At 37.3% G+C, this 22700-nt stretch overlaps 2 protein-coding genes across 4 annotated transcripts in view; both read left to right on the top strand.

Moving 5' to 3' along the window:
- Positions 1-810: 810 nt before the first annotated feature.
- coa7 (cytochrome c oxidase assembly factor 7) lies at positions 811-3056 on the top strand. The gene is made up of 3 exons (XM_084091498.1): positions 811-1436; positions 1513-1653; positions 2461-3056. The coding sequence occupies exons 1-3, from the start codon at positions 1331-1333 to the stop codon at positions 2901-2903; spliced, it is 690 nt and encodes a 229-aa protein (XP_083947624.1). The 5' UTR covers positions 811-1330; the 3' UTR covers positions 2904-3056.
- Positions 3057-4447: 1391 nt separating this feature from the next.
- The window catches only part of ralgps2 (Ral GEF with PH domain and SH3 binding motif 2), a 141403-nt gene continuing 123150 nt past the window's right edge, over positions 4448-22700 (top strand). For 2 of the 3 annotated variants that reach the window (XM_084090290.1, XM_084090289.1), the window contains exon 1: positions 4449-4623. The gene's annotated coding sequence lies outside the window, so the exon portion shown is untranslated. Of the gene's footprint in view, positions 4624-22700 lie in introns of all 3 variants that reach the window. The other variant, XM_084090291.1, reaches the window with a different exon arrangement.

The raw sequence follows: 22700 nt of genomic DNA, 5'->3' as shown, positions 1-22700 counted from the left end.
AAAGTGCACGGGCCGCTATAAATTCACTGTAGCATGTGTTGCTCGTTTGCATTGCTCTCTAGGTGACGGGTGTGTTCTGGTGGACAGTCCGATCATTACGTGCTGTCAGGCATTTTGACGGGGTTTTATATCGGGAGGAAACGGCAGCGACGTCTTGACAAGTAAACAAGCTCGTCACACGGGAAACGGATCTGCGTCAGAGGGGGCGGGGCCTACGGGTTATCAACTTTAAATGCGTGTTTGCCTCTCTCTCTTTTTTTTACAGTCTATATGGTATTTGCATTAGTACAACAATATAGGGACGACTAGAGTAAACAGCCTATATAACAGCATTTGCAACGAAAACGTATGTAAGCTCATAACAATGAAAAACTAATAAATAAGCATTTTTTTCCAGAAAGATTTTTTTTCAGAAATACCTTTAATGCCATTAATAACTATAAGGGGTAAAACAAACAGTATAAATCAAGACACACACACAAAAAAAGAGATATAGATACAGATAAGTACGTTTTTGTCTTCATACCTACAAATATGGATTAAGTATTTACCCAGTCTTAACGTTACTTTAATGGGAAAAAAAGCTTATTTTTTTGTCATCCAACAACATTCTGAATGGTTTCGCTTCAGGAGTTTTATGGTTTCCCATGTTAACGATGCTATTTCTGTAGTTTTAAAAGGATATTTAGGGTTTTTTTTCTATTTAAGCTAGTATTGCAAAATACAGCATAGGTTTTATTTAATGCTATTCTTATTCTGTAGATGTAGTTTGTGGTTAACATAATTAGGTCTACGATCATTTGTGATAGTTATGATATTCATTCGAATTCAATTTAGATATTTTTTTAGGTACATTTTATATCCACAAATGCTATGTTATACTTTATAGAAATCGGAATATACAACGAATCTGAATATAAATGTGGTTGTGAACTATATTACAAAAGGAAACGCATTCCAGCATACTTGAGCGGCGAGCCCATAGACAGTATGCTTGAGCCACGATGAGACAGCACAGTGGGCGGGGTCTACGGAAGCCCGTTGGTGATTTTGAGCGAAGTAGGAAGCGATCTTTGACTGGCTTCAGTGCATGTGTAGCTTTAGCACATCGTGCTGTAACGGTTTCACAATTGTGAATGTCTGATAACGCATGTCTAAATTGAACTAAATGAATGTCAGTGTCTTAGACTGACGCGTTTATTATTCCTTTATGTCATTCACTATTCTGTAGCTGTATGTTCTTGCACAACTAATCAGTGAGCAAGGTCAAAAGTAGCTTGACGTGAGACATTCCACCGGTGTATGTAAGTGATCGGAGATCGATGAGCACATGGCCGGGTTGATTAACTTTGAGGACGAACAGGAGGTCAAGCAGTTCCTGGATAATTTAGGAGTGGAGTACAGCTACCAGTGTCACCGGGAGAAGGATCCTGAAGGTCGGGGGAGCTGTCCGTCTCGAGCTGGTGCTGAACTGTGAGAGAGAGCTTCATCTGTTCCTCTTCTGTTTAACAGGGTGTCAGAGGCTGGCGGATTACCTGGAGGGTGTGAAGAGGAACTATGAGGCCACAGCCCAGGTTCTCAAGCACAACTGCGAGGTGAATGGCCATGGAGAGAGCTGCTATAAGCTCGGGGCTTACCATGTCACCGGCAAAGGTAAAGACAGTTTAGGAAAAATCCCTCCCACGAACCAATATTTAGTAATATTAAAACACTGAATAAAAACGTTTTTTATAAAATTTGATTTGTTTTTATTGCCAAAAATAGTGTAATCTTTTGAAATTCTAACTGCATAATTAACTTTCTGTCTTTATTTTGATCCAGTCCTAATGTGATCCTACTGAATGAACTGAAATTCCTCTTAGTTAATTCCTTTCAGAATTTCAGTTCGTTCTTTTAAAGGGTTCTTGTTTGATATCCTTACAATTTGATTCAAAATATTTTAGATATTCAGTTATTTTTCTTTTATTATTTTAGACAAAGCAAATCTGTTTTGAATCTGGTTATTTTTTGAAAAGTATGTTTTAACATTTATTTAAATTTTTAAAATATATGTAAATCCTCTAAAATATCTATCTATCTATCTATTGTATCTATCTATTCAAAATGAATTCAAATATATAAATTATAAAATTATTGTTATAAATTCAAATAATATACTGTATATATATATACTATATATATATATATATATATATATATATATATATATATATATATATATATGAAGATTATATATACAGATTATATATTAAAATATGTATTAATAATGTTAATGTTTTAATATATATATATATATATATATATATATATATATATATATATAAATAACCCATAGCAAAATCTCAAGGGAGCAAGTAGAGAATAAGTCTTCCGGGTTTTGACGTCACGACTGCAACACTCTAATAACAACAGCTTTCCACAGCTGACATTTGAACAACTGACAACTTCTTATGACCTCAGGTGGTGTGACGGAGTGTTTAAAGTCGGCGTACTCCTGCTTTATGAAGGCATGCAACACCAAAGGGAAGAAGTCTGTGGACGCTTGTCACAACGTAGCTCTGCTGGCCCATGATGGGAGAGGCGTGGAGGGGGGCACTGACGTACAGGTGGCCCAACAGTATTACGAGAGGGCGTGTGAAGGAGGCTTCGCCCCCAGTTGTTTCAACCTGAGCACACTTTTCATCCAGGGATCTCCAGGGCTGGACAAAAACATGCCATCGGCTCTAAAGTACGCCCTGCGAGCCTGTGAGCTGGGACACGTGTGGGGCTGCTCCAATGCCAGCCGCATGTACAAACTGGGCGATGGGACGGAGAAGGATGATCAGAAAGCAGAGGAGCTGAAGAACAGGGCTAGGGAACTCCACGGACAGCAGAAAGAAAGGCAACTGAATTTTGGGGAGTGAGATAACATGTTATAACAAGGACTATTGTTATTGTGATGACAATTGTTATTGTGATGACTGACAATTATTCTGCCTTGCTGTTTTGATATCACGGATATAAAAGCAGCATAAATAATGTTAATAAACATAATTCTTTGATGCTGTTGTCATAACTGATAATGTCTGAGGGTGATTTTGTTCATCTAGGTTGATGCTGATATAAGCTAATATATTACTTAAAGTGTTTCCATTAGATAATCTAGACTGTGAGAGTTATCATAGAATTATAATTAGAGATTATTTAAATGATTACTATTCTCTGTTGGTCTGAATTAGAATTGCATCCATGGAAATCAGTAGGTTTTATTTATTTTACCAGGCGCTGTACGTAAAAATGGCCACTAGATGGAGGCATACGCAAGCTAAATTGAATACGCACAGACAATATCGGGGTTTCTGGCAAACTTCTGATCTATTACAGATTGCAATGAACATTAGTTTCTTCTCTGACACAGACTAATCATTTGATACTTTAAAATGTCCACTTCATTCCGTTGAATTTATTCAACATAAATGGCACACTGCATTTAAGATGAATTTCAACTGCATACAAAATTGTCACTTCTAATTTTTAATTTCCCCCTCATCGTCTCCTTTTAACAGTAATACATGTATGTGTGTCCGCCACATGTGAACAAAACACCATTTATCATTGTTTACAGCATCACTATTCAGTATTCATTGTAATCAAATTCCCAAACAAATGACTCTAATGAACCGGTTCTTTTCATTGAATCAGAAACATTCAGCGCGACCAGTTTAGTAGCTAATAATTCATTCAGTTATTTTGACTCACCCAAAAGAACTAGAAAATCTTTCTTCAAGCAGACGAAGGTCGCTATGTTTTTTAATTCACTGAAAATAATTAATAATCAAATATATATAGATTTTTTTTTGGAATCAGATTAAACCGGTCGCGCTGAATGTTTCTGATTCACTGAAAAGAATCGGTTCATAAGGAATCAGATTAAACAGTAATTTACTACTCCCTGATGCCACTATAGTCTCTGTAGTGTTAATCCATGGTGTTATTGTATAAAATGAATGAATGTCTGAATTAAGTTCAGGTTATAAGGTTACTCTACATTTTGTTATTTAGTTTTATTACATATATTCATGAATTATTGCTACCTCTAAAATGTCTAAAAAAAAACTCAACAAAAGTCTGCAAGTACTTTGCAGAGTACTTTGGCAAGTACTTTAAATATAAGCGACTCCTTGGGGCAGAAAATACACTATTGTTGCATCTAATTTTTTCAAATATTTCTTCCTAAAAGTATTAAAAACAATAATTTATGAATTCGTTGAATCATTGCCAGCAGCTATACATATGATGCTCACCTCTAATGACACCGCAGCAGCAGAAGCAGCCCGAAGCCACGCCCTTTCTCAGATGTTCTCCAATAACACAGCAGCAGCAGCAGATTGAGCCAGTAGCCCCCGCCCACCTTACGCTCGCCTCCAATTACAGCGCAACAGTGTCGGACTGAGCCCGTAGCCCCGCCCACTGTCGGATCAACGGACACACACACACACACATTTGCCGCTCCTGCTGGAACATTACAGGCGCGCGGCTGTTGTAGCTTCATATTGTTTATATTAGTTTGCTGGACCGTCGCCTGCAGCACGGAGTAACGGTCGCAGCATCCTCGCGCAGGAGTTAAGCACGGAGCGTGAAGCGGTGAGTTTGACGCCTTTGAATTTGTGGTGATGCGCAGTGTGTGGTTCTGAGCGGGCTGTTAGCTAACAGGCTACAGCAGCAACACGCCTATGATGAGATTAACAGCGACCGGAGACATGCGGTTAACGGACTGAAGATGCCACTGTTTGGGAGGGAATTGATGTGCATGTGTGTGTCCTGCGCTGGCTGCGTGTAGTTGGCCGACTTTTGCCTGCTCAACGCTCGGTGCTTCTGAGAACAGGCGACGCTTTTGCGCCTGGTGTGTGTGTGTAATAATCTGCAGGATTAAGTTTATTCTCGTGGTTGATGGAGGTGGATCACTGAAGGATAACGGTTGTTTGTCTGGAGGGGGGTTCACTTGCCCCCCCCACCCCACTCTGAATCGGGGTGTGTCACACTCTCTCTCTCTCTCTCTCTCTCTCTCTCTCTCTCTCTCTCTCTCTCTCTCTCTCTCTCTCTCTCTCTCTCTCTCTCTCTCACACACACACACTCACACACACACACTCCAACAGAGGTTCATTTCACTCCCTTGCTTCTTCTGAACAAGCTTGTATCTTCCAAAATCGTCAATGGTGAGCATATGTTCTGCCAAAATAGTTACTAAATTGACTAAATTACTTCAGAAGTGTTATTGGTCACTAACTTACTGTCATCATAAAGCAGATAAACAAAATTCTGACACTGTTTTAAAGAGATCCCATGATGTTTATGTAACTTACTGTAGGATGATTTTGCTATTGTATTACAATAAGTAGTCGCCTAGCTATTGTATTTATTTTTCTTGTAACTATGGCCATGATCAAGGCAGTATATGTTTAAAAAAAATGTAGGCTTTTTTTTGCAGATAATTTCAAAAATAAAAAAGGCAACACAAATAATTAAAATCAGATTTTTAGGAAATCATATTGGTTACTGAACCTATGGACTATATTTATTTCTTGGCCCTATTAGTTTTATTATTATTACTATTATATTACTATTAGTAAAGTGTTAGGACTGGGTATTGACATAATTTCACAATCTCTAATCTAATTCTGTAAACTGTCAATTTTGGTGCTTTATTGCTATTTATTTTTAAATATAATCAACACACACATTTTTTTTTTTAACTTGAACTGAGGCGCTACAGCGATCTGTCACATTATGAGCACGAAAATGGCATTTATTGTTTGAATTTCGTGATAAAATTGACAGAATTTGAAAGCTGAAACTTTGTTTCATATGAAAAGTAACAAAGCTGATTGGATTGGAGATGTTTAGTGAAGTTTTGTGACTAAAAGATTGATTTTGCAATTTAAGAATAATAATCTTCATCAAAATGAAGACGGAATCAAATCAATCGATATGGTCAACCCAGCCCTAATAAGCCCTATAGAAATTATAAGTGTGTTACAAAAGCATCTGATGCCCAAGATGTTGAAACGTAGACTAAGTTCTGAGCCACAGTGAAAGTGTTTATACTGAGTCTTTCTGCTGTAAACTCAAGCTGAAAGACATTAATTACGACTGGCTCAGCACTTATTGATCATATATGGAAATGAGGCAGCCTTTCAGGAACCTTTTGTCTGAATAGAGCACTGTTAAATTATGAATTCCTCATAAATCAAAGTCAAAGCCCAAAACTGTAATGATCAAAAGAGAATATTGGCCATTAAAATGTGATTTAAATACTGGGCAGTCAAGGGTTGAGTATTTTGAAACAATATGCTCCGATATGCTGGGTTATGACTAACTCACAATCAAATGTATCAATACAGGTTGGTTTCAGGTTGACCCATTTTTATGAACATTTATTTACAGAATGAATGTGTGTTGTTCAGGGTCTTTCTTGATGCTTAAATTCTCTGTGAAAATAGGCTACTTTGGTGCTGTCCAAAATGGTGCATTTTAGTTCAGTTTGTGAACTGACTGTAACTCTATTGCCCTCTTGACTATTGCCGCCACAACAACGCAAGAACGTCTTTAAACATTGCGTTTGTGTATTTTGCAGTGTCTCACGGCACTCTAAAAATGCGCCGCTCAAGTTTAAGTTAACGCGTCTCTAGACCTTGCGTTGTTTTTCATTCCACTGACTTGTCTCGTGTTTTTTAACAGCAAAAACGTGTTCTGTGTGAACTGGCCCCACAATGCAACCATGGTTTGCGGTGACACCTGCGTTGATTCTGGCCTAAAGAAGAAGTATAAATGCCTTTGAGTCCCTCTGGTAATCAGATCACAACTTGTATGCAAAGGTTCAATTTCCTTTGTTAAATATAGCTTGGGTTTTATGAAGCGAGTTATAGTTGAAGCGAGCATCTGCCATTGCTTTAATCCCCATAAACACTCTCACTCTGTTGCTTTCCTTCTCTCTTTCTGCATGTCTGAGCGCTTCCTGTCTCTTATAAGAAAGCTTTGTCCTTTTCAAACTACTGCAAGGCAGATCCTGGTGCTGCTTCGAGCTGAAACACTGCTCCAGTGCAGCTGTTCTTAGATGGCTGCACAGGTGCGATTCCTGACTTCACTTTGGTGGGATTCCTGTCTTCTGACTTCAAGGGTAACTCTCGCCAAAATGCAACCTAGGGTCTTTTTGTTAATCTACCCGAGGCAAACTTTCGTTTAAAAGCATAATTAGAATGGAAACTCCACTTTTAAGTTTGACCGTATTTTCGTTTTCGGAAAGTTGCCTTTTGAATGGGAGTGCTTGGGGCACTTTTATGATAGCATCAAAAATCGTTATTTTTAAAACACTAAGAAGGCTCGACACAACATGAAACTTTGCTCGAAGTATCACCGGGGCTCTACACATGAACTCAAGCATTGAGAACATTGTTTGTGTACACAGAGTTTACTAAAAAGAAAGATTCTGCATTTTGACAGTCAAAAATATTTGATCTCCGAATGTGAATGAACTGACTCTGAATTTTAGTATTGCTTCTTATATGAGGATCCTTTTTCAAATACAAGGTCAATATTGATTTTCACTAACGACAAAACAACAAATTATCCGTGAATTTATATGGAACTAAGCTTTAGGAGCTTTCCATCTTTACTCTCCTCCCTGTTACGTTGCATTCGGAGATCGACTATTTTTGACTGTCAAAATGCCGGCGGACACAGTCGAGCCTGTCATGTTGTGTCGAGCCTTCTTAGTGTTTTAAAAATAGCGATTTTTGATGCTATCATAGAAGTGCCCCAAGCAGTCCCATTCAAAAGGCAGTTTGACCAAAAACGAAAATACTTAAACTTAAAAGTAGGGCTGGGTATCGTTAAAAAATGTTCGATACCGATACCTTGACTCCGATACCGGTTGCTGGACGATATTTTTCCGATACCAATTTTATAAAAATAAAAAAAATTAAATCCGTTTTAACAACATTACATTACCTTAAAAAAAAAAAAAAAAGTTTGTTGACTTTTTTTTACACTCATATTTTGAGTCTGTAAAAAAGCACCAATGCTAAAGTTTTCTATGTATCCTAATCATTTAACATGTATTCTTTAAATTAGCTCATTGTTTCTGCCTTAACTGTTAATGCATTGTTTAACAATGAAACTGAATGAAAATTTAATTGAAATGCATTAGCCTGCTTACACAGTCACCTGATAACAGATCACTAAATTGTAATTTAGACACATGCATTTTCTGTGAAGCTGCTTTGAAACGATATGTATTGTGAAAAATGCTATAGCTACAAATAAATGTGAATTAAATTAAATAGGCTACTGTGGACGGAATATATGCCTGGTATATGCCACATAAAGCTTGCCGCAAAGCACTGGCAAAATTAGCCTAATGATTGAATGTGTCGGGAAAAAATAGCACGGAGACATTTTAATTGTTTATTAATACACTAGGGTTTTCTGAGTCAGTGTTGACTGCAAAGATGAAGATGACGATGCTGACTCGTCATACCTGCAGTATAGTGTACGCATGCGCCTATAGAGAGAAATGCACCTTTAATTTGGTTTTAAACAAATATTACTATTTGTTTCGAATTGGTTCTTTTAAAAGTAGACATTTCAAGCTTTCTATGTGCCTATTTCTATGTGCCTATTAGGCAAGTATCCTATACGCTGAGTTTCGGTTTATTTGTGATGCGCTCCAGTTCTTGCTGTCGAAGACTGATCAACTTTCTGCTCTTAAGTTTATTCCATGCACTGTCAAGTGCTTCATCAGATTTGTCAAGTTGCCGATCTTTGCAGCAATCAACTTGTCGCAAATATTACATTGCGCGCTGTTGGTATCGAGTCTGGTGAAACGTAGCTACACTTTTGATCTTTTCCACATATTATCATCCATCTATGTGGGTTAGGATGCTTACACACACACACACACACACACACACACACACACACACACACACACACACACACACACACACACACACACACACACACACACACACACACACACACACACACAACAGCCTCATGTGCGAAACACGTCTTTTTGGGCAACCGCGTAAACTAGTGTTTTTCCGCCACAGCCAATCATGCCGCATGCACTGACGTTTACGAGATTAACCCCTTAGGTATCGAAATTTGGTACCGAAAAACAAGACAATGTTTCGATACTCAATAGTATCGTTGCAATTCGGTCGGTGCCTAAAAAGTATCAAACTCGATACCCAGCCCTACTTAAAGGGATACTCCACTTTAAAATGAAAATTCTGTCATCATATACTCACCCTCATGTTGTTTCAAACCTTTATGTATGTTCTTTCTTCTGCTGAACAGAAAGGAAGATATTTGGAAGATTATCAGTAACCAGACAGTTTCTGGTCTCATTGACTTCCATAGTAGGAAAAAAATATACTATGGAAGTCAATGAGACCAGAAACTGTCTGGTTACTGATATTCTTCTAAATATCTTCCTTTGTGTTCAGCAGAAGAAAGAAATTCATAAAGGATTGAAACAACATGAGGGTGAGTATATGATGACAGAATTTTCATTTTAAAGTGGAGTATCCCTTTAAAAGTGGTGTTTCCATTGTAATTATACTTAATTATTACGAAAGTTTGCCTCAGGTAGATTAACAAAAAGACAGTAGATTGCATTTTGGCGAGAGTTACCCTTTCACTTTGTTTCCTGGGGGTGTATTACAGAGATCTTAGGTCTTAACTTAAGATATGATACGTTAATTTAGGATTTTTCACAAATTTGTACTACTGAAGCATATCTTAACTTTGATTTAGGTTTATTATCTTCTCTTACAAAATCTTATTTTATGTCTAGTTGGGAAATCTTAACCCCCCTTGCATTGCAAACAAGCAGAGACGTCATTCATGATATGGTGGGGTGGAGTTATGAGGTTTTACCGACAGTTTGAGGAGCCAATAGAGTTATGAGGTTTAGTCAAGTTCTTTTCAATACTTTTCACTGGTTAGATGTTTGCAAAAACCCACAGACAGATGTAAATGGTGACCAATAGTAGAGCTGCATGAATCTGGATAAATTGAGAACCATGATTTATTTTGTTTCAAACAGAGATCATGATTCTGAACAGACAACTAAACCAAATAACATGTCATTTACAAGAGGTTAAATGATAAAATGTTAATTGCTGCAGTCTATTTAAAATGTTTATTTAATCTGAGTGATTTTTTTTTAAACGGGTTGAGTGAATGATTCATTGACTCACTCATAAATACTTGTTTCATTACTGGATGATTTAGAGTTTTTGAATGAATCTTTTGAATGAATGAATGATTCAATGGCACATTTTTTTAACAGTCACTCGATAAAATCATTATTTGAAGCGTCACGTTACTTGCAAAAGGTTATTTACTCTATTTTGATTGCTTCCGTAGACATCAGTGTTTATATCAAACTATAAACTTTTATCCCAGTTCTTCTGTGATAGTTATTTGTAACACAAAAATAACAATAATGTGTGCCGTTTCATACTATACATGACATTTGCTCTCTCTGGGTCAGCGTCGTTTTTTTTCTTTTCACGGTGTGAGAAGGATGCTGAAGGATGGATTATTTAGCATTACATGGACTTGAATGTTTTGAACATGAATATTAGGGGTGTGACGAGACGCTTACTCCACGAGACGAGACACGAGATTGGGTTCACGAGAACGAGACAAGACGAGATTTTTACACAATTTTTAAGAAATCCTCAATGATGAAATATATGAATGGAAAATAGTCTTTTATTCAACTGAAAATCACAAAATGCAAAACAATTTAGGTCCATTTTGAAATCAACTTGTAATGAATGTTATTTTACTTCTATTTTAATTAATTATATGCAGTAAAGGACATGCAAACACTGCAAAATGTTTTGCTATAAACTCTACTGTCTGGCTTCTCCCCTGTACGATTTCACATGAGAAATCTAACTCCTTTCCACAAATCGAACATAAAGAAAAATAAAACAGTATAAATAAAATAAATATAAATAACTGAAATAACACTTTAAATGCAAACAGTAAGTGTGTATCCATAATCAAAGTACTGCTCTCTCAAAACTACAAGTTCAAACAGAAACAATTTTTTTCTTCAAGCATGAAAAAGAGATAAATTAACTACACAGAACAGACTAAGATTATGGTCATGTTCTTTTTCAATAATATAAGCATGTCGACGATTTCTGGCAGCAGTTGAGACCTTTGGGCAGTAACTAGGGCTGCACGATATGAGGAAAAGCTGCGATGTGCAATAACATTAATATTGCGATGTCGATATGACTTGTGATATGTGAATGTTAGCTATACTGTTCCCATGTCTTAGTGCTTTAATAGGTTCTTTGCGCGATAGGTCAAATATTTATGACCTGCCTGTTTCAGATTACACAATTTTAGCGCGATTTTGGCACGATCCGTTTCGTGGAGATTCGTAAAGGACAACGGGCGTCGGGACGCAAGATTCGATCGTTTCATTTCGAATAGTGTGTCATAGTGGGCGACAACCTACGCGTCTGCGATGCTTCAGGACATCATGACAGAAAGACTAGCATGTTTAATTTTAACGGTCCTCCACGACGGGTTGAGTGTGAGCGAGAGTGAGTGAGAGTGCGAGCAACAGTGAGTGTGCGTGCGCCAGTGAGCGTGTGTGTGTGTGTTCGCGCGCGAGTGAGTGAGTGAGCGAGGGACAGTGAGTGTGTGTGTGTGCGCGGAGTGTGTGTGTGATTGGCCCGGCACACAAATGATTTAAAAGTGGCAGGGGCATCTTCAATACTAATTTCACCCTCACGCTCCATCACACTGACATCACAACAACTCACGAGACAAAGTTTCACCTCGACGAGAAATCTCGTCGCGTTTTAATCTCGCGTCACACCCCTAATGAATATTATTGGGTGCCTTGTCTGTTGCTTGTTGATCATTTCTAACCCATTCTCTCTGTGGCTTCCAAGGTTAGGCTAACTCATCAACAGCCACCTAGATAAATGTTTTGAAAAACAATATTTATGACACACACATTTCTAGTTTCAACATTATTTGTTGTTCAGATATTCCTCTTTAAAAGAAAAAAGTATCAGCTGTATGCAAATTGACCCACATTGGGTTTTTGATAGGGCTGCACGATAAATCGCAATTTACATGAAATTGCACCGATTTGCCCTATCGCGATTTTTGAAATCGCAAATCCTGCGATTATTTTTATGCTCTGCTTGTCATTGATGTATGGCTCTGTAAACGCTGCTCCATCTAAAAGCACTGTGAGTTTGAGTCCCTTATAACTTGCATTTGAAAAAGTCAAACATCTTTCCAAACATGAGAAGCATTTATGAACCTCTTGTCCAACAAAAGACAACATTTAATAACATGCTTTTACTCCAAACTCACTTCATAACGACAGTTGAGCTCATCCTTCTGTGAGATGATGTGGCTTCTTACACAGAATAAGGCAGTCGTGTGTTTATTAGTCATGTGTATTCAATCAAAGCGTTTCAATCTTCTGTTTATTCAGCTACAGCGATAGTATGATGCCCGATAGAGATTTCCTGGAATGATGTGCGTTATTGTACTTCTGCGGCGGGGCATATTTGGCGTGTGTGTGTGTGTGTGAAACGCTCTCTGGCGTTCAAATGGAGCAGCGTTTACTACCGATCAGCCGTGCTGCACTGACAAGCTGCACAGAAAATAATCGCAGCCTTTGCCAAATCGCGTGCGGTTTCAGTGCGATTAATTGTGCAGCCCTAGTTTTTGACCACTGATAATGTGTACAGTTGACCAATTTACTCATGGAGCCACATTTAGATCTCTGGAATTGAACCATTTAGAGCCTTTAAAATTGCAAACTTGGGGCAAAAAACACAAGAAGTGCTTTTTCCCATTTTTGAACTGTCACCGTTGGCATATAATGCAACAAAGATTGAAAAAGGAAACATATTTTACTAATAGACACTAATATCCACAGTAAAACAAAAAGAAATTCTTAATTTTAAGTACAGTGGCGCCCTCTCCTATGACAGAATACTTTGAAACTGGTTTACCTAATTAGAAAAATATTCTTTTGGGTAGATCTACTCCGAATGGACACAATCTGCATTGACTTGTCTTGTATGGATGCGAGACCCATCTGGCCTTGTGCTTTGTGCTTTACAAAGAAATGCGATTATTCACAGATTACATTTGTGAAACGGGACCCCCTTCCACAAGGGCCTACCTTTCAACTGTGTGTGTGTGTGTGTGTGTATGAGGATTGTAGGTCCTGTTCTGCTTTGCTTCCCTGCTCAAATGACAGGGGTTTTCTGAAACTCAAGATGAGCCTCCTCGCAGGATGGGCATGTGTGTGTGTGTGCAGTCGCTCACTTGAATGAGGCCTTGTGTTTACATTCTGTCCGTAAGTGATTCTGTAATGTGCGTACACCGCTCTTCTTTGCATGCCTCTCGTGTGCGAACGCTCAGAACGGTGTGTGTTGCAGGGAGAGCCAGAAAGGATGTGTATTTTAAGCTACAGGGTCATTTTAAGCCTTTTCCTAACATCTGTTGTTAACGGGCCCGTGCCTCTGTCTCTGTGGCTATTTGTGCTTCTGCTCTGAGTCACATAGGCTGCGAGGTTAAGCCGAGAGACTCTTTAATTAGTCTAATGATCAGGGCACTCGCTTAGACATTACGGCAGCTGTTTCATTAGTCTTTTGCATCCCAGGTTCCCTGTAATTTAAGAATTGACCAGTATTTTCACAGGACGTTGTTTATTGCATTACTGCAGTGATTACTAAGTTGTCCACGTTTCCATTTTGATCTGACAGTAAAATTTGCTTTAGTGAGCTGCGCATTACTGCGACTGTGTAATTTGGAGGACTGTTCCGAGACCTGTAGTTATGTTGCAGTGAGGGTAACAGATTATAGTTCCTTCTTGAGTGCTTTTTTATGGCTGTTTCAAAGGAAACATGGGATATGTTTGTTTGAAGGAGTGAACTACCATGCTACTCTTCATATGTTGAAGCTATACTGTGCATAGAATAGCCAGATCAACATATATTTGTGAAAAAATTTATAAAACAGAGAAAATTAAGAGGAGGACTATATCCCACAATGCAGTGTACTCAATCTTTCATTGCCATTGAAAAATATATGGTTAATAATATTTAATAATTGTAATACTATTTAAGAATATAACTGCTTTTACTAAATGGTTGCCCAGCTATCAATCAGAACTGGCCAGTTTTTGCTCCAAACACACCATCATCAACTGGACGTTTTTTATTTTTTATTTTGGCTGATATCTGTTCTGGACTTGTCACACAAACTGCATTGCAATCATTTTCCATAATGCCATTTGTGTGGAAAATTACAAAGTCTTTAAACAGGACATTAACAGGCCAGAGCGAGGACACGCTGAAGACGGACTCAAAGAGGAGAGTAGAGACGAGAAAATACTGTACCAGGCGCAGCAAGCTCACTGTTCATGACGCTCGAAATATTGGAAGAAAAATATAATGATTGAGTTGAGGGGGTGGGGGTTTATATGAATTTCATCTCTGAAGGGGACTGACTGTTTTCAGATGTTTCGATGGCATTTTCTTTTCCTCTTACCTCCATATAATGCCAATTAAAGTAGTATTTATAAGCGCAGCGCTGCTTTGTGTACAGCACTAACAGAGGAAACGCTATATCGCTGCTGTTTCAAAAGCGCCACCTACTGGCAGAGAGTGAAATTGCATTTTCATTCAGTCCGTCTGCTGTTTTTGTTTCATGCAGATGTTTCTTATAATTTTACAAATCTAAAGTCAGACCATTCTGTTTTTGCTTTAAATAAATCAGCAACCGGTATCGGAATCGGCCCATTTGCTTGTAAAAAATAATTAGATTCGGCAATGAAAAATCATGATATGTGCATCCCTAGCTTTTACTGTACTTTTGATCAAATAAATGCGTCAAAAGGTCAAAGCAAGGTCAAGAGTTTTAGAATGGCGTGTGATGCGTGAGCCGTGGCAAAAGACACGAGCGCAACGTTCATCTAGCACACGTCTACATAGAAAAGTAGTGCAATGGATATTGAAAAACGTGTTTAGGCCATCCTTAAAAATATTTTGGCTTGCAGTAACAGCAAAAAAAAAGAAAAAAAGGGTCGGTAGGTTGGTCTATTTTTTTTTTTTTTTTTTTCAAGATTCAATGAAAAAAAAAAAATTGTCATGGTGATTACATGGGTATGAATTTAAACTAATTTGCATACCGTGACGTCACTGACTGGGTCTTCAACCCATGCCTTCGGCGCACCATTGCAAACCTCATTCTGGTGCAGGTTATAGGCTATAGACCACAAACAATTTGAAATCTTTGTCAAAAAACATGTTTATTGCATTAATTCCAGCTGCATTCATTGAATGAGAATCAAGAAAGAAGCCACTAGATATCAACTAAAGTGAATTTTCAGAGGGAAACAAATAAATTAAATTGACTTTAGAATTCACAAAATGACAGTTAATTGCATTAACATGCAATGTAATACCTATGAAAAAAAGCATGTTAATGTGTTACATTAACAGTGCATCTCTATTTAGTTTTTCACCGATGTCGAGGGGCTGTTTACACCAGGCCACTTAATGCGTTTTCTCAGATCGGATAGCTATCTGATTTATCAAAATGATTCCATTTACACCTGGTTACATAAATGTGTTTTTTTTGCGGATATAAATCCGATCTTCAATTCCCGTTATGCAGATTTAATGGTAAATTCAGAATTTCAGAATTGGCCTCCATTCAATTCATGAATTGGAATTTGAATTGAATTTACTCTGCTCCACAGGACGTTGAATTGAATTTGAATTGGAATGACAGGAAGTGGAATTAAATTCATGGCAATTCAAAGAAATTCCACACAGTCACACAACAGAAAGAATGTGTTGAGTCTTGCATGCATTCAGTTTTAGGAAGGTTACTTTGGAAATGCTATTGCTTACTGTTATTAGTTACCCATTATAAATGTGGTTTGGATTACTTTATTTGGATAACTTTATCAATGCAAAGCAATTTCGTTTTAAGTTGATTAGTAACTAATTGAATTAAACATTTTACCTCAGTAATACAACTAAATACAATTGCATTAATTTTGTAGTTTAAAGGGATAGTTCACCCAAAAATGAAAATGCTGTCCTCATTTACTCACCCATGTTGTTCCAAACCTGCTCAACACAAAAGAAGATATTTTAAAGAATGTTGGTAATTAAACAGTTGCTGGTCCCCATTGACTTCCATAGTATTTATTTTTTTCCTACTATGGAAGTCAATGGGGTCCATCAGTCGTTTGGTTACCGACTTTCTTCAAAATATCTTCTTTTGTGTTCAGGAGAAGAAAGAAAGTCATACAGGTTTGGAACAACATGAGGGTGAGTAAATGAGGACAGCATTTTCATTTTTGGGTGAACTATCCCTTTAATAACAGAAATTTAATTTCACGTAACTATTTACTCCTCAACCCTGCATACATTTTGTTCTAAAATAGATATTGATCAAATTCTTGAAATAAATTACCCCCTCAATGTTGTTTAATTAGTTTTGTTCCAATGTAATTTTCATTTCAAAGTAATCACACAAACACAAAGTTGTTGTAAATGCAGTTATCATTTATTCCAATGCAGAAAATTACTGAGCAACACTGTTGCATCTAATTCTCAATAGATCCTCAAATGTTTTTTCATTCAGTCTGCACCGTTCTGGTCTGAATATCTTTCCTGCAACACTAAAGATTCTCTCAACAGGTGCAGAGTGATTGTTGTAAGGGACTTCTGAAACTTAAAAAGTCCAGTGTTGCCCATTAAATTGTGCTTTCAAACAAATGTCCACCTCAAATTGTTTAGCAACCATTTTAAATACTTGGTTAAAGTAAAGCATTCTGGGAAATGGAGTCATGTTCCATCATGTTCCACAAAATTACAATTACAATAAATCAAACTTAATTATTTGTTCTGTGACTAGAGCTTTTAACATTCATTGCTGGGGGAAAACATATCCTTTTAATGTAATCTGTACAAGTAGTTCAAACTAATATCATTTATAATGCAATCATATCTGACATATACTGTAAAGCTTCATTGTTAAACACTTCACTTAAAATATGTATATGAATTTCTTTGAATTTTTATTGAATTGCAATTCTGCTTCCTTTAATTCAAATTCGAATTGTAATTCTAGATCCTATTTTTGACATCAATTCAAATTCAATTCAAATTCAAGAATTGAATTGAAATTAAGGAGTCATTCTCAATTCAATTCTGAATTGTGCACAAGCCTGGTGCACGTCACCGAAAGCAACAGTTATGAGATGCATTATTTTATTAATCATCAGCTAAAATTTCTGAATCAAAGCCCGCAACAAGAGAAAGCGGAAACAGCCCTGGTAAGATCATTTCGTTTCTTTACATTTAATGAAGATGATTGTGTGATAAGCGTCAGCGACTTACTTTCACTTTGATTTGCGATAGTTTGCACGTTGGCTTGATGAATAGATGCTCAGCTTCTCATCTGTATTCAACAACATATAAAAATAAAATAATCTTTAGAGTAATTTGATAAAGCCACAGCCATCATTACCAAGCGCGAACCATAGGACAGTGAATGAAACGAAGCAAACGTAGCCTACAGGCCGTAGTGTGACATGCGTAAACCAATGGTGTAAACATAATCATAGATGACGCGCCACGGGTTTTTATTTAAAAGAAAGAACGTAGCTTATGTTTGTATGTAGGTCTAGGCAATTTATATTCACAATACTTAATAACTAATATTATTTTATTGCATTTGTATTAGTTGTTTGAAGAGTTAAAAAAAAAAATCGGTCGGTCTTAACGCAAGTTTACAACCGGCAAGTCGGTCGGACTAAAAGGGAAAATAAATAAATAATTGGGTCGGTACTAAATTGACAGGGTCGGTCGGGTTACGGCAAACAAGAATATTTTTAAGGATGGCCTTAGTTTGAACGACCTCGCATAGTTAGTCGCATAGTTATGTGCATCCTGTCACTGTAAACTGACCTGTCAATCATATTGTCACAGTTAACTGGCTGTTAACTGATTGATGATTGGGATGCAGCAATAGATTATTGGTCTGGTGATCTATTGCACATTGTTCAGTATGCAGTAAGCAGCACACTAGCAGCAATCATGACCGTCTGTTGTATAACAGTTGATGTTTTTGTAACAGAACTCTCTGAAACATGCAGGCTTTCACTCTTGTTCTGGATTGATGTGCTGTAAGTAGTTTCCAGGGTAACGTGAGTGGCAGTCATGCAGTTGGCCATAGAGGAAGTGAGAGGTGATGAGGACTATCAAGAATGTCTTGTCTGTCTGCCACAGTAGCGGCTGAGACTAGTTACTAGGAGCCCATATGATCTCTCAAAACACTTTCATGCTGATCTCATAGGCGGTCTTTGTCTCATTATTGGCATGGAATTTTAACTTTTTGTCATCTGTTTTTAACATTACAACTTTAAGGCCTGTCCACATTGAGTTTGCTGGAACAAAATCACACGAAACAAACTATTTATTGCACGTTAAAATGATTCACCTTCTAATGGTACTTTAATAAGATACAAAATACAAAGCACAAATTGTGTAAAATATTAAATTTTTATATTACGTTTTTATTGATACTTTTCGGTTTCAACAATTAGCTTGTCGCTTTGCTAACATGAAGTATAAAACACACAGGACAAATATTGTATAGGCCTAATAGTAATTTTTTTCACAACATTTTATTAGTTTTCTTTTAAAATGTTAGCAGGTCATTAAGGTAATGGTACTTTTATTAAGCATAAAATACACAGTGCAAATATTATGTAAAATAATATTTCTTTACACTAAACCTTTTTACTGATACATTTTGGTTTCAAATGTTAGCATGTTGTTAAGCTAACAGTACATTAAAAACATAAAATGCACAGCATAACATTGTGTAAAATAGGCCTACACTTTTATGATTTGTATTGGCTTATTTAAAAGTAGACATTTCAAGCTTTCTATAGATATATTTCTAATGTCTGTGAGGCAAGTATACACTGACTTTTGGTTCATTTTTGTGACGTGCTCCAGGTCATGGAGACTGAGACGGCAGAAAGCACACCCTGTTTGTTGTATTTATTTTACAAAAGCACAAAAAAGCAAGATTGAGAAACAAGCTAGAGCATAAAAAAGAGAAAGAAGAATTGGATTTGTATTTTCATTGAGTTTCCTTCAACTCATTCTTTGCTTCTGCGTAAAGGAAACGCAAGGAATTCTGCCTTAAAATTTGTTTACGAAGTGTCTTCAGGGCTCGAATTTCGGCACGGGATTGTGGGTATAACGCATCATTTTATTCATTCCCGCAGGTCTCCCACTTATAATGTGGGAAATTCCCGTAAACATTGATTCACTTCAGCATGTAGGTTGTATTAGTAAATTAATCCACATGGATTATAAAATCAGATCAGTCATTTTAAAACTGTCTGCAAGACACAATTTCACAAACAGCGTGAGTGATTCAGCGGTGCTGCGTCTTTGCTGTCTCGTCTCTCAAAATGGGTTGCACAAGGCAATCGTCAACCGCGCTGCAGGCGGCGATACTACACTCTCGCGTTTCGGAGTCGGGACATGACGGAATTGTCACTTGCATAATTGGGCCAGCATTGCATCGTGAGTAACTAAAGTTTACCATTTGCACGTCTTAAGTCTTACCAGTTTAAACATTCAAGCGATTTTAAACTATTTAGTACTCGCGCACTCTCTTAGATATAGTTTTCTCTGCACATATACATAGGGTAAATCCGCCTCGCAAACAGCTTGCGAGTAACAAAAGTTATTTTTCGTGGATTATGTCCCTTTAACAGTTAAAAATGTGAAAATGATGTCAATTTCTGTCTTGGTGAGTATCATCAGGAGTTTATTTAAATAACACTTGCCTGATGGCTTATGCTACCGCTAACTCGGACATCAAGGTCACTTGTGTGATTTGGGAAAAGCCCGTAAAAGGTGTTTGGCTCGAGGTCATGGTGTAAAGGACCCTAGGTTGAAATTACTCCAAACCATCCCTTTAAATAACGCATGTGACAGTAATGAAAACAGGATCTGTGCACTAGCTCTTAAAGTGACAGCAGCCACATGTGTCTGTCATTAATTTTGTTGTCAAAACAACAAAAGATAGCTTTAATTTTAAGGAATCAGGATTAATAGCCTATGTATTTAATTTAGTCAGGACTAAAATACTACCCAGTGTTATTTTACATTTGATTACTTTATTCAGTGTCTGTAGTATTTCTGAATACTAGTGTTAGACCCAAGCAAAAACTTTTCTCTCTTTATTGGTATCTTTATTCTATTGTGTTTATTTGTGCTACTTTTTTTCAATGTAATTCAAAGATTGAAATCAAGCTTCCTAGTGTTGTGTAAATTCTTAAGAACAAAATTACCCCATTGTAAAAATGCAATGAGTGAAAAAACATTTAGGGGAGATAAATGTAATTTTAAAAAAAAATGTCTAAACTCCCCCCTCAAATCCCTGGGGCCTCATTTATAAACGTTGTGTACGCACAAAAGAAGGCGTACGCCGCTCTCTACGCAATAATTGGTATTTATAAAAAGCAAACTTGACGGGAAAATGTGCGGTCCTTCACGCAAGCTCTGACCCAGGCGTACGCACAAAAACGGGTGAAATGAGAAATGGCGACACCGTCGGCAGATGGAAGAAACACGTGAAAGTGTGTGAAACTGTAGATCGTTGTGTAAAAGAAATGGCAATACTGCCTCTCATAAATAACATGAAGACTTCACAAAGCAAGTCTTACAATTAACAGCCTACACAAACACCCGTTTGGTCGATCTGCAGTGTAAAACAAACAAAATCAAATGAAGATTACAACAGAAATGCAAATTAACACATATTTGCAAAAAGATATAAATATTAGGGGTGTGACGAGATCTCGTGTTACGAGATCTCGCGAGATTAAAACGCGACGAGATTTCTCGTCGAGGTGAAACTTTGTCTCGTGAGTAAAAAAAAAAAAAAAAAAAAAAAAATTGTCTTGTGAGTTGTTGTGATGTCAGCGTGATGGAGCGTGAGGGTGAAATTTGTATTGAAGATGCCCCTGCCACTTTTAAATCATTTGTGTGCCGGGCCAATCACACACACACACTCACTGTCCCTCGCTCACTCACTCACTCGCGCGCACACACACACACGCACACTCACTGTAACCGCACTCTCACTCACTCTCGCTCACACTCAACCCGTCGTGGAGGACCGTTAAAATTAAACATGCTAGTCTTTCTGTCGTGATGTCGTGAAGCATCACAGACGCGTTGTCGCCCACTATGACACACTATACGAAATGAAACGATCGAATCTTGCGTCCCGACGCCCGTTGTCCTTTATGAGTCTCCACGAAACGGATCGTGCCAAAATCGCGCTAAAATAGTGTAATCTGAACCAGGCAGGTAATAAACATTTGACCTATCACGCAAAGAACCTATTAAAGCACTAATACATGGGAACAGTATAGCTTAAATCATATCGACATCGCAATATTAAACAATGTTATCGCACATCGCAGCTTTTCCTCATATCGTGCAGCCCTAGTTACTGCCCAAAGGTCTCAACTGCTGCCAGAAATCGTCGACATGCTTATATTCTTGAAAAAGAACATGACCATATCTTAGGCTTATCTTAGTTAATTTATCTCTTTTTCATGCTTGAAGAAAAAAATTGTTTCTGTTTGAACTTGTAGTTTTGAGAGAGCAGTACTTTGATTATGGATACACACTTACTGTTTGCACTTAAAGTGTTATTTCAGTTATTTATATTTATTTTATTTATACTGTTTTATTTTTTTATGTTCGATTTGTGGAAAGGAGTTAGATTTCTCATGTGAAATCGTACAGGGAGAAGTAGAGTTTATAGCAAAACATTTTGCATTGTTTGCATGTCCTTTACTGCATAGAGTTCATTAAAATAGAAGTAAAATAACATTCATTACAAGTTGATTTCAAAATGCACATAAATTGTTTTGCATTTTGTGATTTTCAGTTGAATAAAAGACTATTTTCCATTCATATATTTCATCATTGAGGATTTCTTAAAAATTGTGTAAAAATCTCGTCTTGTCTCGTTCTCGTGAACCCAATCTCGTGTCTCGTCTCGTCTCGTGGAGTAAGCGTCTCGTCACACCCCTAATAAATATGTTCTGCAATAATATTAGCATGTTATGCAATTCATCCTCATAACACATCTGTAGCTTGTCAGATGCAATCAAATGGATGGTAATAAAATGCCATGATGCCATCACAATGCGACAATGCGTAATGACGCACAATGGCTGATCATGCGCTTCACGCTTGCGCGTGAGTGAAGTTACGTTTCTTGGTTTTCCTGTGTTTGCCATGATTTCGCAATCGATGAATATTAACTTGTTGGCGTTTCACGGTCTATTTATGGGCGTGACATGAAGCCGCAAAAGCTGCGCTACATTTAGAATTGATTGTGATTTATTAAAGGGTAACTAAACCCTAAACCAACTTTTTTTAGTTAATGATCTGTAAGAATGGGGCTTTATTAGTGCTGTTCATTGATTCGAGTAACTTTTTTGACATTTGGGTATAAAGTGTTTTAATTCTACAATATATGGTGTAAAAACGTCTGAGTGCTGCCCTCTTCAGGTTGAACGGTGGCTA

This window comes from Abramis brama (assembly GCF_963993115.1).
Source record: "Abramis brama genome assembly, chromosome: 18".
Lineage (NCBI taxonomy): Eukaryota > Metazoa > Chordata > Actinopteri > Cypriniformes > Leuciscidae > Abramis > Abramis brama.
The sequence above is the reverse complement of the archived record's forward strand: the minus strand, read 5'-3'. Positions and strand labels throughout refer to the sequence as shown.

Excerpts from the sequence above, each read along its gene's own strand:
- coa7 (XM_084091498.1), top strand. The coding sequence starts at position 1,331 with ATGGCCGGGTTGATTAACTTTGAGGACGAACAGGAGGTCAAGCAGTTC. Across the intron at positions 1,437-1,512 it reads CCGGGAGAAGGATCCTGAAG|GGTGTCAGAGGCTGGCGGAT; the intron begins GTCGGGGGAGCT and ends TCTGTTTAACAG. Across the intron at positions 1,654-2,460 it reads TTACCATGTCACCGGCAAAG|GTGGTGTGACGGAGTGTTTA; the intron begins GTAAAGACAGTT and ends TTATGACCTCAG.